Raw genomic sequence first — 18,155 nt, 5'->3', positions numbered from 1 at the left:
CTCAGCACCACATACCAACAAAGATGTTATGTTCGCCGAGAACTAAAAAATAAATATTAAAAATTCTCTCTCTCTCTCTCTCTCTCTCTCTCTCTCTCTCTCTCACTCTCTCACTCTCTCTTTGAAAAAAAAAAGACAACATTAGAGTGGTAGTCATAAACTATAGTACCTTAAGAATGCATGAAAAGAAACATGACATGCAAATATGATAAAATGAAGTAAGATGGCTCAAAAATCCAATTTTCAACTTTTATTATAGGTCCACTGATTAGAATTTAATTGCACATGTAAAAAGATTTAAAGCTGTTATTTTGTCCATAATGTCATATGCTCCTATCATATTTAGTCCCCGAACTAGTTGGTCTCTTAAAGCAGCAGTAGTTAGCGATAAGTTATTTTCTGTTTTCCATTTCACAAATGCTTGGTAGGCTCTTTCATTTAATGGAATGAGGCTGAAAAAAATTAAAGTAACAATTATTTTAATTACTAATTAAGAACATTGTTTTAAATGACAGCTATTCAAATCAATTTACCAGATGAAAGTGAATCTGAAATTAATTGAGGAAGACAGACTGCATGAAGGTTTAGTACAGAGTTGGCATTTAGAAAGTGAATGTTAGCCCCATATTATGTCTTGCTTTCTTATAATAAGTCAACAATTTACATTTAATTCTCAAGATCTCAAAATAATAATTGTCAATTTTTCTTCACCATAAATTAGTACAATACTATACCACATGCTTTATAGCTGGAACTCACTTAATCCTCATGACTGTGCTCGTAGTAACTGCATCTATTTTACCAGTTTAGAAAGTGTAGCACAGAGAAATTAAAGAATTTGCCCAAAGTCACAAAGCCATCTGGGATTAAAAGCCAAGCAGTTTGTCCTCAGGACGCTTGTTCTTAATTACACTATAGGCCTCCCAACATGGATCACAAATGCATAATAAACTAAAATCAATCTCTTACAGCAAATTAGAGTTTATGTTAAAATAAAAGTTTCAAAACCATGTGACATCAATATGACATAAATCAGAATATGAGACTAAACATGTACCAAATGTTGTCAATCATACTTACCTCTTTGTAGGAATATTATTTTCTGATTTTACCAGGTTTAGTTTTTGACACAAAAATTCAAAATTTGTTTCAGTAATATTGTTGGCAACTATCTTGAATGTCTTCTCTAAGATTTTCTCTATATTTGAATATAAAAGAAAAATAAGCTATTTCTTTGGAAAAATACACTCTATTTTGAGTTAATATTTACTTATTTTCTGTGCTTCTATGAAATATATCCAAAAATAAAAAATTAAGATACAGATCTAAAATGTACTGAAATTTGAACCATCTATTCCAAAATCTGAAAAATCCTACAACTTAAAATGCTTGTTTAAAGGATATTATAAGCAACTTCAAAGTGATTTTTTTTTTGGGTGGTACTGGGGGTTGAGCTGAGGGCCTCGTGCATGCAAGGCAAGTACTCTACCAACTGAACTATATCCTCAGCCCAACTTCAAATAACTTCTGTGTATTTTAATTCTTTCAAGATTTTTAAGTGAATTTGACTCCTTGCTTCAATTCTGACTCTTTTTTATGTGCTTATGTATGAACCACACATCTTGAGAAACAAAGATCATATCTGCTATAAATATGGAATATATATATACATGTATATATGTATACATATATATGCATACACCAAATATGTATATATGTGTGCCTATGTGTGTGTGTGTGTATAAAACAATGTTCTTAATTAGTAATTAAAATAATTGTTACTTTAATTTTTTTCAGCCTCATTCCATTAAATGAAAGAGCCTACCAAGCATTTGTGAAATGAAAATCAACATATTCACATCACATATTTAGTAAATGTTGGCTTAAATATTAGTGTTTTTAGTTGTTGGGGTTTTTTTTAAAAGCTTCCAAATACTTTGAACTAGATTCATTTTTTTGTTGATCATTGTACTATGAGAACTTTCAAGAACTAGAGCCAGGTGCAGTGGCATATACCTATAATCCCAGGAACTCAAGAGGCTGAGGCAGGAAGATCTCAAGTTTGAGACCAGCCATGGACAACTTAGTGAAAACCTGCTTCAAAAATAAATAAATGAAAAGAAAAATAAAAAGGAAAAAGAGAGCAGGGCTTATGGTTCAGTGGTAGACACTGGCCTAGTATGTGTGAGGCACTGGGTTTGATTCTCAGCACCACATATAAATAAATAAAGCGATGAGTATGCTTGTACAGGCTCCTGATTATGTAGGCAAGGTAGATGACAAAATGATTTGAGGGACAGTGTCAAATATTCAAATTCCCCAAATCTAGATCAATTGACTACTAAAAAAATTTAAAAATTAAAGAAAAGGAAAAAGGACTAGAGGATCTAGCTCAGTAGTACAGCACTCTGGGTCAATCCCCAGGACAAAAAAAAAAAAAGAGAGATTTCCCAGCCCCTATAATTATGTCAAATATGCTGTATTTTTAAAAATTATATACATAACTACTAATCCCTCAGGGTAGGTTTTATTCTAATGATATAAGAGAAAATTCCAGTACCCTGAGTAAAAATTTCAAAAAGGGACTGACTCCATGATTGATTAATTGCAAAATAAATATATATCTCATTGTGACTTCCTATCCTTGCTGTGTGCCAATCCTGCAGTATGAAGGCTCTCTGAACACAGAAAAAGGAGATGAATGTTGGGGGTTCTCTTGTTTTTTGCTGACTTTTGTTCAAAAGCCATTGCTTATAGACTATTGCATTATCTGCATAAAGACTAGATTGATTCTTCCTCAAGAATTTGAGAAATGGAGTATTAGCAAGGAGGTTCAATCATGTAACTTGAAAGCCATTCTCTAAAGTATGATACAAAATAGAAATACATTATGGATCCTTGGAAACCCTGAACCTTTATTTTATTTTAATAGCATCAGCATAAAATGACTCCTTTTTTATAATATTAATTAGCACAATCACCCTGCACAGCAAGTTAAAGACAGCTACTGTGACTTTTAATTTTGTCACTTCGATTTCTTCCATCAATGAGGTCTAAAGTCTTGCAAAAGATTCTGAATAGTAAGCCATGTACAAGAATGTAAAAGGTGGCATAAAAAGGACTATACCTTTTTAGGAACTATCTCTCTAGATGATGAGTATGCTTGTACAGGCTCCTGATTATGCAGGCAAGGTAGATGACAAAAGGATTTGGGGGACAGTGTCAAACATTCAAATTCCCCAAATCTGGATCAATAGTTATTGGTCTATAACAGTAAACTGGAGGACCAAAATCTGAATTGACTCTAAGGGGTGATAATGAGTCACAAAGTCAGAGAGTCCTAAGGAAAAGCCTAACGTCAGGAACCTAACCACAGGGAGAGAACTGGACAGTGAAGCTTCCTTCCCAGGTATTTGGAGAAACCAGCTCCATCTGGTCCAATGAGGGGGTGTTTAAATCAGGCCTGGTGGCGCAGGCCTGCAATGCCAGCAGCTTGGGAGGCTGAGGGAAGGAGTTGTTCAAGCCAGCCTTAGGAATGGCAAGGCACTAAGCAACTCAGTGAGACCCTGTCTCTAAATAAAATACAAAATAGGGCTGGGGATGTGGCTCAGTGGTCGAGTGCTCCTGATTTAAAGGATATGGACTTACTCTTGGAGATAATTAGGAAATACAATGGAGTGCTCCAGGACAGAGGGGATGAAGACTGTTCAAGTGGACCCCACACCAACTGACCGCAATGGAAATGATCTGTGGGCTTCCTTCAAAGCAAATATGTCTTTTAGAACAACTATCTGGTAAAAACAGACCAGAAATAAAGAAGTCCATATATGGATTCTCTGAGTATGGCCACAACCATAATGAAAAACCTACTGAAGGGCATTAAGGTGAAAGGATAAGTAACTGACCACGCCCTTAATAATATCACCATTTCTAATTAACGCTGCTCCCAGGGAGGGAAGTTAAGGGAAAAAATAGGGATATAAGGAAAAAAAGAAAATCAACATTTTTATACCTTATGTTATTTTTACCCCATATGGATGTCCCTGTACAAAGGCATGATGTGTATGGACCTGGATTAAATAATCTGAATTTTTAAAATAATATCCTAAACTTCAAAAAATGAAAATTTGTTAATGTCTTTGCCAGATTGATAGTCTCCAAAGTAGGCTATATTTTAATTCATAGATAAATACTAGAAAATTACTTACAAGAAAATCAATCACTCATCACTTACCATCTCTTTCATCTGCCCTCTGTAGATAGCTTGCAATAGTATGCAATTGTTTCCCTTTACAGATTTCCATGGGAGGTCTCATCAAAGGATTGTCATCAAAATTTATCTCCTCCAGGGAAAGAAGACTACAAATGGCACTGGGCAGATCTGTCAGATTATTTCCTAGTTAAATAAAAAGTATAATTAATTACACCTTTCTGTAAATTAAAACTATGGAGACAAATAACAACTATGTATGAAGAATCTATTGTCTTGGCAAGTATAAGAGGACTCTCACAGTGCTTGCAAGTCTTAAGTTCTTACTTATGCCCCTGTGCTACAAGTGAAAAGGAGGGAGTATAGAAACAGCAGTCATGCCTTTTTCTTCTGTAGGTGGTAAAATGGTCAGGAGTCCTTCCAAGGTAGTAAAGGACTTTATAGAGTAAGTATGTTGGTAATTTTTAAAATAAGCCTTTTATTTAGAATAATTTTAGATTTGCAGAAAAGCTATAGATATAGTAGTGAGTTCCTATATACTCCTCATTATTTTAATTTTTTTCTACCATTATTTCGCATTACCATATTACATCTATCCAATCTAAAAAATCAATACTGGTGCATTACTATTAATTAAATTCCAGACTTTTTGGATATATTAGTTTTTCCATCCATGGCCTTTTTTTCCAGAATCCATTCCAGGATACCACAATGCATATATTTATGTCTTTCTAGTCCCTCTGCTTTGTGACAGTTTGTCAGTATTTTTTTTTTTTATGACCTAACAGTTTTGAGGAGTACTGGTAAGGAAATTTGTAGAAGGTTCTATAGTTAGAATTTTCTGATACATTTCTCATGACTAGACAGCATTGTGGGTTTGGGAAAGTATACCCAAAGAGTAAAGTAACCTCATCACATTGTATTAGGGGTACCTGATTTCCACATGACATCACTAACCTCTGTCATTGGCTAACATAGTATCTACTGAGTTTCTCTAATGTAATGTTATGATTTATTTTTCCTTTCCATACTCTACTTTTTGAAGATGAGTCATTAAGGATTGACCATCCTCAATAGGGCAAAGGTATTAAGTTCCACCTCCCTGAATAAAATTTTTCAATACCACCTTAATTCAGTATTAAACTCACACAAAAAAGTAAAACTATAGTAACACAGAATTTATAATCACCTAGAAGACATAAAGTTTGCCTTTATATTATTTATATATTTTAAATATATATTATTTATAAGTATAAATTTAAAAACCTGTTTCCTTTTAGTGAAGAATGGTATTTAGAAATCAAGATGTGGGAGTCATATGGTACATGTACATAGAATTTTATAAGAAACTACTAGTTTTTCAGAGTGATTATATCATTTTGAATTCCTACCATCAATATATCAGTTGCAGTTACTCCATATTTTGACAGCTCTTGGTATTGTCAAGTTTTGTTTTAGCTATTCTAATAGCAATATTTCATTATAATTTGCACTTCTCTAACACTAATGAAATTGAGAATATTTTCTTGTGCATATTTTCCATTCATCTATATTGTTCATTATATACTGGTTCAAAATTTATACCAATTTTTTTGAATTGTTTGCCTTAATTTCAAATTACTTTTAAAAATTTATTCAGCAAATATTTTCTTTCAATCTGTGGCTTTTCATTCTCTTCTTTTTATTCTCTTCATAATACCTTTTGAAGAGCAGAGGTTTCTAATTTACTAAAATCCAACATATGAATTATTTTTATTTATATATGATGATTTTTTTTTTCATTGCTGGCAATTGAACTCAAGGCCAGGCAAACACGCTCTACCACTAAACTACATCCCCAGCTACATCCCCTGCTGTAGATTGTGTTTGTTTTTGTTTTTTTTAATATATAACATTATTTTATTTGTTTGTTTTTATGTGGTGCTGAGGATCGAACCCAGTTCCTTGCACGTGCTAGGCGAGCACTTTACCGCTGAGCCATAACCCCAGCCCCTGTAGATTGTGTTTTTAATGTTGTAGCTAAAAAAGCTTTGCCAAGGTTACAAAGATTTTTCTTCTGTTTTCATCTGGATGTTTTGTAGTTTTAGATTTTACATTTATGTCTGTGATTCATTTTGAGTTAATCTTTTTTTTATGGTGTATGGTATGGATGAGTTTTTTTGTGGTTGGTTTTTGTTTTATTTTCTTTAGGATTTTGGACACATATTTTTTAGCACTATTTGTGGAAAATATTGTTCTTTCTCCATTGAATTACTTTCGTGTATTTAAAAAATCAATTCAACACATATGTGTGGATCTATTTCTATACTGTGTTCTGCTCCATAAATATTCACCTCAAATATTGTCATGTCAATACCACACCATATTCACTAATGCTGCTTTGCATAAGTCTTGAAATCACATTATGTGAGTCATTCATTTTATTTTTCAAAATTGTTACAGATATTTTAATTTCTCTGACTAGACATATGTTTTAATATTTTTTAATTCTGATGGAGACTGAGAGCTGATCAAACTTGCAGAAAAAGAAACACTACTCCTTCCTGTTCTCTCTTGATGCTATCCTATCTAAAATAGCCACCAGAGTACTGTGCTTCCAATTGATAATTCTCCAATAGGCCAGAGAATTCTGGAGGATTTTTGTTTTTGTATTTTTTTTGTTTATTTATTTGTTTCTCATGCCAAAATAGCAGGTGAATGGAGTTTGTCCTACACTTGGACAAAAAAAAAGAAACTCCCTAAAATTCAGTAAAATGTTGTCATAATACAAATGAAGAAAACCTCAATGCAGGATTGAGTTATTGAGACTCATTATAAGTTGCTGTGAACGAAATGGTTATGAAAAGCCCCAATGCATAGCTGGATAGCTAGCTTTCTCTGGAAGTTCTGAGTCTCCAGGAGACCAATGTCAGTTTCATTACATCGGATACATATTGGTGCACCACGAGTAGGGTACTCTACTACTAGTACTGTTCGGCAAAAATACAAGCATTGTTTTTCATATGGAAATCCTCTAAATTTAATAAGGTGTGGAGCACTGTTTGTAAAAGCTATGTCCAACTAAAAGACATAATCTCATACTTAGCTGTTCACGTGATTAGTTGGTACAACCGCAGTGGAAATCAATTTGTTGAAATCTGATAAAGTTGAAGATGTACATATGCTCAGATTCAGCCACTCTAGTTATAACTTTATGCCCTAGAGAAACTGGTGCAGTTTATACTGAGAAAATGTACAAGAATGTTTGTAAAAGCAAACAAATTGGAAATAACTTAGTTGTCTACCACATGAAAATGGATTGTTATATAAACATTCAATTGGATATTACACAGCATAGAAGGAATCTTATATATGCTAACATAGATTCATTTTAAAAATACAGTGAATGTGGGCTGGGGTTGTGGCTCAGCAATAGAGCACTTGCCTAGAATGTGCAAAGCCCTGGGTTCGATCTTCAGCACCACATAAAAATAAATAAATTAATTAAATAAACATATTATGTCCAACTACAACTAAAAAAATAAATATTAAAAAAAGGAATATAATGAATGTAAAATTCAAGTTATTAGAGTGATCTATATAGTAACAATTTAATACGATTTAAAAATTCAATAAGATAGCACTTTTTAAAAAAATATTTTTTAGTTGCCAATGGACCTTTATTTTATTTATTTAAATGCAGTGCTGAGAGTGCCTCACACATGGTAGGCCTGCGCTCTACTACTGAGCCACCACTCCAGCCCCAGGTACCACTTTTTTGATGGAGAAATGTTACTATAAAAATATGGCTGAAAAAAGATACACACCAATTTCAGCGTAATAGTTACTTATCATTTAGAAGAAGCACAAAAAAGTGTCAACTCTATGTCTTAACAATAAAAATGTCTCAAATATTATACATTGTTAATATTACAAAATGTTAGCATCCTGTATCTGGGAATATACATAAAAATTTATTATTTTCTGAAAGTCTGAAATATTCCATAATAAAAATTGTTAAGAAAACTATCAACCTAGTTATTCCTTATACTTTGGAAAATCTTTTCTGATATCTTTAGAGTGAATGATATGCTTTTTATTCTATGTCTTCTTAATTTTAGTTTATAATATAAACTATTATATTATATTGTTTTATATTATAGGGTTCAGGAGTGAGAGTAGGGAGCCAGCAGAGAAGGAAATGATGAGAAAGTGATGAACTAAGGGTTGTGTAGGTGTGTGTGTAGAGGGAGGGATGAAGTCAGGTTCAGAAAAAGAATACTGAATGACTGGATATAAGCAGAGAAGACAAAACAGAAATGCAAAATGCCTTCACCTTCCCCAACTGGATTATAAGCTCATTGAAGACAAGAACTGAATCTTATACTTTGCTCTAATTTCTGTAGCGAGGCTAGCCATCTCCCTACACTGGGCACTTAATGTGTTATGTTGTCTGTCATTCTGTTTTTTGTTAGCAAAATGTATAACTCGGACATTAACATTCTACTGATTGATTATGACTGACACTTACCTTTCATATTTAGTTGCTTGAGATCTTTTAACGATAAAAAAGATGGTGGAAGAGAACTTATTTGATTGTTGTTAGCGTATAAAGTAACCAGACTTCTCAATTCCCCTATACTTTTTGGAATCTCGCTGATCGCATTATTTGATATATCAAGTTTTTTAAGTTGAGTTATATTAGACAGTTCATCTGGAAGTCTTGTTAACTGTAACAGATTAAACAATTATGGTTCATTAATCCATAAAGATTTGTATGACAAACATTTTCTGAAAATCAAATGCAAGGAGCGAGTTTTATTTTTTTGTTTTTGTCTTAGAAAGGAGATATTTTCATTCTGTCACAGATTCTTTGTGACTCCCCCTCCTAGCTAAAAATCCAAAAGATAGTGTGAGATATCCAAGTACCTCCGTAATCTGACCAAAGCTACCAGTTCAACCCTGTGACTGGCTAACCACCTTCTTCACTCTCCCAACTTTCAGTGTTCATTGCCTCCCAGTCCCTTCTTCTCTTCCTAAATCAGACCATGCTTTGGCTTCTTTTCTTCCTGAAGTCTGTCTCAACTACTCTGTTTCACATTTGATCTCTTTAATCCTTACTTTCATCATCTCCACTGTTTACTAGTCCCTTGTATGTTTTCCTTAGATCCTTAAATGACATGAAAGGTATGCTTCATACTTTTTTGTGTATGTGTTTCCAAGCACAATGCATTTTCAGTAAATGTTCAATAACAGAGACACATAGCTGGCATTATGGCCCAGATAAAATTTCCTGTATGAAAAGTGTTGTGAAATAACAGTATATATCGAGATACTGATAAAACAAAGAAGCAAATATGCATATTTAGAAAGAATAAGGACATTGTGAATGCTTTTGTTCTATAGGTAAATAAAAGAATTTTGAATATGTAGATCCCTCATAGATACCTGAAAAATGAGGTTCGTAATAAATATTGTGCTAAGTGCACTTCCACATATGGAAGTATTCGTCTAAGGCACACTCACTGACTTTAAGAAGATTAAATTTTGCTCCAGGGAACAAAACATATACATGTGAAAAAATCAGGCAACAAATAGTCCAGTGCTAAAAATAAAGAATACAAGCAATAACAGGTATATGAACATTTAGAGACGGCGAATCAGTATAAATTAGAGAACTAAAGGAAAGCTTCAGGTAAAAGATGAAACTTGAATAGCCTCTTAAGAATGGAGGCTGGGGATATAGCTCAGTTGGTAGAGTGCTTGCCTCAAGGCCCTGGGTTCAATCCCCTGCACCACAAAAGAATGAATAGGATTGAAGTTACAGGACAGTTAAAGCAATACAAATATTATGCATAAAAATGGCAAGTGAGCTTAGGAGGTGGCACATGTCTGTAATCCCAGTGGGTTCAAAGCCAGCCTCAGCGAAAGCAAGGCACTAAGCAACTCGGTGAGATCCTGTCTCTAAATAAAATACTAAATAGATCTGGGGATGTGGCTCAGTGGTACCCCTGAGTTCAATCCCCAATACCCATCCCTCCCCACAAAAAAAGGCAAGTGAGAAGTTGATCCATAAGGAGATGTGATGGGAAGCAGAGGAAGATACATTTGGATAAAGAGCACTGAAACAGGCTATTGCAAGACTTGTTGGCTAGCCTATGAAGAAGAGGCTAGATCATCATAGGTAGAATTTCCTTCAAATAAAGATTCTTTAACTACTTGTTCAATATTTATCAGAAGAAGTGTCTGAGAACTATGTGAGGATAGAACTACTGTTAAAAGATTCCTGTTGGGCATCCTTATCTTAGCAAAATAAAAGCCCTTTAATTAACCTGAGGCATCTTCATTAGATGATTCTTAAAGAGATCATTGGTTAGATAAATTAATCATTTGGGCATTTGATAACTCAAGGGGGTAATCAAAATGATATTTTCAACCACATAGGATATTCTTATTGAGGAGTTTTTGTGATGTATATATATATTAATTACAAGAAATATATATATATTCTTTTTTTTTTTCCTATCTGGAAATCTTAGAAGTGATGTTGCAAAGATGTGGACTGGTGCCTTTGGCAACCACACACTTTAAGTAGGCATCCTGGATTCCTAAAAGGCAGTTATTGTACATTAAGAAAAGTTCTCTGGAATGAAGTCTGATAGTTTCCACAAGGCCTGCTAACAAGGAGATTGCGTCAGAGAAGATAGCCAGGAGGCTTCTGGTGTAATCGAGGCATGAAGCAAGTGATAAGCTCAGGCCAGGATAGAGTCAGCGGCAAGGAAATTGGAAAGCATGGGACTAGAGCATGGGTCAAGGCAGCACCAGCTAGATATGGGGCTGTGTGCAGGTAATTGGCAGCCTGTGTGGTGAGATTAAGGAGTTAGTAGAAAAGAGAATTTTTAGGACACAACCTTGGAGAAACAAGTAAGATCCAGGAGGAGTGAGAGGATTATAAATTACTCAAAGGAATTAGCAGATGATTAACAGATATTCATTCCATTTTAAAGGTCCTGAGCTACATCCCCCGCTTATTTACTTATATATTTATTTATTTTTCAGAAAAAGTACTTGGAACTAGGGTTTTTAGGAACAGACTTTGGGGAAATCTTGATTTGTATACTCATACAGAATTAACAATAGCAGAAAATTGCTGTGGTTACTGAGATCTTAAAGTATATCAGTAAATTTTTGATTTTAAAAAGTATTTCCAGGGCTAGAAGTATAGCTCAGTGGTAGAGAAGTATAGCTCAGATTGCACAATGCTCTGGGTTCAATCCCCACTGCCCTCCACCAAAAAAAAAAAAAAATATTTCCATAAAATTTACTCTTTAAATATAAGTAAAATGAAATGCTAAACTATAAAAACATGTCCTAAAAATTCTTCAGGGAGATCTTCCTAAGGGAACAGTCAAGTTGAATCAACATATGCCAGTAGTTTTATTGTGATAGAATGTGCAATGATTTTTTTTTTTAAATTTTCTCCACTTTAAAGGTTTTCAACAGTCTGGGGCTGGGGCTCAGTGGGGAGCACTTGCCTAGCATGCGTGAGGCACTACATAAAAATAAAGAAATAAAATAAAGGCATTTTGTATATCTACAATTACAAAAAAAAATTTTTTTTAAGATTTTCAACAGGACAAACAGATGTGACTCAGCACTAATCCATCCGGCTGAAACAACTGGTCAGCCCTTCTGATCCTACGGAGGTAAATGCCAACCGAGCCTTCATAGGTAGTGGCCACAGGTTTGAAACGGGGCTTGGGAGAGACAATAAGGACCTGCCTGTAGCATTGGTCACCCAGCAAAGGGAAACGAACTGTCGCCATTTGCAAGAGATACCACCATGGCAGACAACTGACGTCACCAGACTGCATCGGAGGAGATAACTTCATTGAAACCTGCGGCGACAGGTGTGGAATCCCCTAGCCTTCCCTCTCCACACATGGGGAAACCGTAAGGGCCCCTCCCTGCTCTCCCTTGAGCGCGATAGCTGGACCAAGGGAATCAGAAGTGGCGCGGGAACTCCCGGCTACCGCTCCCACCAGTGCTGACAACTGAGGTCTCTTGCACCAGCTACTGGGGGCGTGGCTACCAGAGGGCAAGTAAAATTCACTGAGGATTCTCAGCCCCAAGCTCTACAATCTTAGGGTATGAGGGAATGGCAAACAGGGAGAATCTGCCCAGTCGTTCATGAAAACAGGGCTCCCGGGAGCAGCAGACCTGGCGTGTAGCCAGTATTGTGGTGAGCGTCACCGGTGAGAGGGGCCTGGCTAGAGGAAAAGTGGGGAAGAAGTGACTAGACACAAGAGGAGGCCCTAGGCACTCAGGATTGGAGACTTGCCCAGTCTGGGAGGAGGAACTGCTGCACAGTGATTGGTTCCCATGTATTGACAGGAGAAGCTTGGCCTGGTGGTCACAGCGCCACCTACTGGAAGAGAAGTTAATCAAACTCTAAGACTGCATTTATTAGTTTTTTTGGTTTTTTTTTTCTTTTTTTTTTTTTGATTTGGGTTTTTATTCATTTTCATTTTTCTTTCTTGTTGTTTTTTAATTTTTTTAAAATTTTTTAAAATTTTTTTCTTCTAATTTTAATTTTTATTTTTTTATTATTATTTTTAAAAATTTTTTTTCTTTTTTTATTTCCTATTTTTTTCGTCTTTTGTCTTTTCATTTCTTTTCAATTTTCTTATTTCCCCTTCCTTGAATTCTACCTGCTTACTCTCATTCTCTTTAGTGACTTCTTCCCTTCCCTTCTAATACCTTTCCTCCCAAGCATCAAATAAATTTATAAGAGTAAACAGTAACTCAGCAGTCAAACAGAACAAGAAGTAACATGAGCAGCATGAAAAAGCAAGGAAGAAAAGGAGTACAAACAATGCAGGATAGCTTAAATATTCAGGAAGACCTAGAGTCATCAGAAAAATGGTCATATAAAGAACTCAAGGAACACCTTAGACAGATGGAATGGAACCTTAAAGAGCATACAAGACAGCAAATTCAAACAGTGAAAGAACACATTGAAACGGATTACATAAACAGATAAAAGAAGAAGTTAAGTATCTTTATCAGGAGATAGAGATTATAAAAAAAAATCAAATAATAATTCTAGAAATGAAGGAAATTATAAACCAAATTAAAAACTCAAATGAGAGTATCATTAACAGAGAGGAGCAAGTAGAAGCCAGAACGTCAGATAATGAAGACAAAATACATCATCTTAAAAAGAGTCTAGCCAACTCAGAAAGGCAGGTAAAAAATCACGAGAAAAACACCCAAGAGATATGGGATAACATAAAAAAAACCAAACTTACAAGTCATCGGGATAGAGGAAGGTACAGAGATTCAAACCAAGGGAATGAGTAAACTGCTTAATGAAATAATTACAGAAAACTTTCGAGAAATAAAAAAGAAAACGGATATACAAATTGTAGATGCATACAGGACACCGAGCATACAAAATCAGAGTAGACCAATGCCAAGACACATTGTTGTGAAGATATCCAATATACAGAACAAAGAGAAAATATTAAAAGCTACAAGAGAAAGGAGGCAGATTACATTCAGGGGTAAAACAATAAGGTTAACAACGGATTTTTCATCACAGACGCTGAAAGCAAGAAGGTCATGGAACAATGTATTTCAAACACTGAAAGACAAAGGATGCCAACCAAGAATTCTGTATCCAGCAAAATTAAGCTTCAGGTATGACAACGAAATAAAAATCTTTCATGATAAACAAAAGTTAAAAGAATTTGCAGCCAGAAAACCAGCATTGCAAAGCATCTTGAGCAAAACACTACACAAGGAAGAGATGAAAAACAATAACCAAAACCATCAGTGGGAAGTGCCTCGGTAAAGACAGAGGGTTGGGGAAAAGATAATCATGGAGAAACAAACTAAATTTTAAAAAAAGGATAAATAATCAAACATGGCTGGAAGTACAAACCATATATCAATAGTAACTCTAAATGTTAATGGCTTAAACTCTCCAATAAAGCGACATCGGCTGGTATCATGGATTAAAAAAACAAATCCAACAATATGCTGTCTCCAGGAGACATATCTGATTGGAAAAGACATACACAGGCTGAAGGTGAAAGGATGGGAAAAAATATACCACGCACACGGTCCTCGTAAGCAAGCAGGGGTGGCCATCCTCATATAGAATAAAATTGACTTCAAGACTTAGTTAATCAAAGGGGATAAGGAAGGACATTATATACTGTTAAAAAACCCATTCACCAACAAGACATAACAATTATCAATATTTATGCACCTAATAATCATGCTGCGACATTGATAAAACAAATTCTCCTCAAGTTCAAGAATCAAATAGACCACAACACAATAATTATGGGTGACTTCAACACACCTCTCTCACCATTGGACAGAACCTCCAAACAAAAGTTGAATAAAGAAAGTATAGAACTCAATACCACAATCAATAACCTAGACTTAACTGACATATATAGATTATATCAACCATCATCAAATGGATATACTTTTTTCTCAGCAGCACATGGATCCTTCTCAAAAATAGAGCATATATTATGCCATAGGGCAACCCTCAGTAAATATAAAGGAGTGGAGATAATACCATGCATTTTATCTGATCATAATGGAATGAAACTGGAAATCAATGATAAAAGAAGGAAGGAAAAATCTTACATCACATGGAAAATGAGCAATATGTTACTGAATGATCAATGGGTTACAGAAGATATAAAGGAGGAAATAAAAAAATTCTTAGAGATAAATGAAAATACAGACACAACATATCGGAATCTATGGGACACAATGAAAGCAGTTTTAAGAGGGAAATTCATTGCCTGGAGGTCATTCTTCAAAAAAAGAAAAAACCAACAAATAAATGAGCTCACACTTCATCTCAAAGCCCTAGAAAAAGAAGAGCAAAACAACAGCAAATGTAACAGAAGGCAAGAAATAATTAAAATCAGAGCAGAAATCAATGAAATTGAAACAAAAGAAACTATTGAAAAAAACTAACAAAACTAAAAGTTGGTTCTTTGAAAAAATAAATAAGATCGACAGACCTTTAGCCATGCTAATGAAGAGAAGAAGAGAGAGAATGCAAATTACTAACATACAGGATGAAAAAGGCAATATCACAACAGATGCTACAGAAATACAGAAGATAATTAGAAATTATTTTGAAAACCTATATTCTAATAAAATAGAAGATAGTGAAGACATCGATAAATTTCTTAAGTCATATGATTTGCCCAGACTGAGTCAGGAGGATACACACAATTTGAACAGACCAATATCAATGGATGAAATTGAAGAAGCAATCAAAAGACTACCAACCAAGAAAAGCCCAGGACCGGATGGGTATACAGCGGAGTTTTACAAAACCTTTAAAGAAGAATTAATACCAATACTTTTCAAGTTATTTCAGGAAATAGAAAAAGAGGGAGCTCTTCCAAATTCATTCTATGAGGCCAAAATCACCCTGATTCTGAAACCAGACAAAGACACCTCAAAGAAAGAAAACTACAGACCAATATCTCTAATGAACCTAGATGCAAAAATTCTCAATAAAATTCTGGCGAATCAAATACAAAAACACATCAAAAAAATTGTGCACCATGATCAAGTAGGATTCATCCCTGGGATGCAAGGCTGGTTCAATATACAGAAATCAATAAATGTTATTCACCACATCAATAGACTTAAAAATAAGAACCATATGATCATCTCGATAGATGCAGAAAAAGCATTCGACAAAGTACAGCATCCCTTTATGTTCAAAACACTTGAAAAACTAGGAATAACTGGAACATATCTCAACATTGTAAAAGCTATCTACGATAAGCCACAGGCCAGCATCATTCTGAATGGAGAAAAATTGAAGGCATTCCCTCTAAGATCTGGTACAAGACAGGGATGCCCTCTCTCACCACTTCTGTTCAACATAGTCCTCGAAACACTGGCCAGAGCAATTAGACAGTTGAAAGAAATTAAAGGCATAAAAATAGGAAAAGAAGAACTTAAATTCTCACTATTTGCAGATGATACAATCCTATACCTAGCAGACCCAAAAGGGTCTACAAAGAAGCTATTAGAGCTAATAAATGAATTCAGCAAAGTGGCAGGATATAAGATCAACACGCATAAATCAAAGGCATTCCTGTATATCAGCGACAAATCCTCTGAAACGGAAATGAGGACAACTACTCCATTCACAATATCCCCCCAAAAAATAAAATACTTGGGAATCAACCTAACAAAAGAGGTGAAAGATTTATACAATGAAAACTACAGAACCCTAAAGAGAGAAGTAGAAGAAGATCTTAGAAGATGGAAAAATATACCCTGTTCATGGATAGGCAGAACTAACATTATCAAAATGGTGATATTACCAAAAGTTCTCTATAGGTTTAATGCAATGCCAATCAAAATCCCAACGGCATTTCTTGTAGAAATAGAGAAAGCAATCATGAAATTCATATGGAAAAATAAAAGACCCAGAATAGCAAAAGCAATTCTAAGCAGGAAGTGTGAATCAGGCAGTATAGCGATACCAGATTTCAAACTATATTACAGAGCAATAGTGACAAAAACAACATGGTACTGGTACCAAAACAGGCAGGTGGACCAATGGTACAGAATAGAGGACACAGAGACTAATCCACAAAGTTACAACTATCTTATATTTGATAAAGGGGCTAAAAGCATGCAATGGAGGAAGGATAGCATCTTCAACAAATGGTGCTGGGAAAACTGGAAATCCATATATATGCAACAAAATGAAACTGAATCCCTTTCTCTCGCCATGCACAAAAGTTAACTCAAAATGGATCAAGGAGCTTGATATCAAATCAGAGACTCTGTGAATGATAGAAGAAAAAGTTGGCTCCAATCTACATATTGTGGGGTCGGGCTCCAAATTCCTTAATAGGACACCCATAGCACAAGAGTTAATAACAAGAATCAACAAATGGGACTTACTTCAACTAAAAAGTTTTTTCTCAGCAAGAGAAACAATGAGAGGTAAATAGGGAGCCTACATCATGGGAACAAATCTTTACTCCTCACACTTCAGATAGAGCCCTAATATCCAGAGTATACAAAGAACTAAAAAAATTAAACAATAAGATAACAAATAACCCAATCAACAAATGGGCCAAGGACCTGAACAGACACTTCTCAGAGGAGGACATACAATCAATCAATAAGTACATGAAAAAATGCTCACCATCTCTAGCAGTCAGAGAAATGCAAATCAAAACCACCCTAAGATACCATCTTACTCCAGTAAGATTGGCAGCCACTATGAAGTCAAACAACAACAAGTGCTGGCGAGGATGTGGAGAAAAGGGTACACTTGTACATTGCTGGTGGGACTGCAAATTGGTGCGGCCAATATGGAAAGCAGTATGGAGATTCCTGGGAAAGCTGGGAATGGAACCACCATTTGACCCAGCTATTGCCCTTCTCGGACTATTCCCTGAAGACCTTAAAAGAGCATACTACAGGGATACTGCCACATCTATGTTCATAGCAGCACAATTCACAATAGCTAGACTGTGGAACCAACCCAGATGCCCTTCAATAGATGAATGGATAAAAAAAGTGGCATTTATACACCATGGAGTATTATGCAGCACTAAAAAATGACAAAATCATGGAATTTGCAGGGAAATGGATGGCACTAGAGCAGATTATGCTTAGTGAAGCTAGCCAATCCCTAAAAAACAAATACCAAATGTCTTCTTTGATATAATGAGAGCAACTATGAACAGAGCAGGGAGGAAGAGCAGGAAGAAAAGATTAACATTAAACAGAGACATGAGATGGGAGGGAAAGGGAGAGAAAAGGGAAATTGGATGGAAATGAAGAAAGACCCTCATTGCTATACAAAATTAAATATAAGAGGTTGTGAGGGGAATGGGAAAATAAACAAGGAGAGAAATGAATTACAGTAGATGGGGTAGAGAGAGAA

The 18,155-nt window shown here is 35.1% G+C and overlaps 1 protein-coding gene across 2 annotated transcripts in view; it reads right to left on the bottom strand.

Moving 5' to 3' along the window:
* Positions 1-235: 235 nt before the first annotated feature.
* Lrrd1 (leucine rich repeats and death domain containing 1) overlaps positions 236-18,155 on the bottom strand; it is a 32,208-nt gene continuing 14,288 nt past the window's right edge. The window contains exons 3-6 of one of the 2 annotated variants that reach the window (XM_021732740.3): positions 8,721-8,919; positions 4,235-4,396; positions 1,081-1,198; positions 236-452 (exon numbers count right to left, since the gene is read on the bottom strand). In XM_021732740.3, the coding sequence (XP_021588415.2) occupies positions 269-452; positions 1,081-1,198; positions 4,235-4,396; positions 8,721-8,919 (663 nt within the window). In that variant the 3' untranslated portion in view covers positions 236-268. The remainder of the gene's footprint in view (positions 453-1,080; positions 1,199-4,234; positions 4,397-8,720; positions 8,920-18,155) is intronic. The other variant, XM_040291486.2, reaches the window with a different exon arrangement.

Source organism: Ictidomys tridecemlineatus, chromosome 2 (assembly GCF_052094955.1).
Source record: "Ictidomys tridecemlineatus isolate mIctTri1 chromosome 2, mIctTri1.hap1, whole genome shotgun sequence".
NCBI classification, from domain to species: Eukaryota; Metazoa; Chordata; class Mammalia; order Rodentia; family Sciuridae; genus Ictidomys; species Ictidomys tridecemlineatus.
The sequence above is the reverse complement of the archived record's forward strand: the minus strand, read 5'-3'. Positions and strand labels throughout refer to the sequence as shown.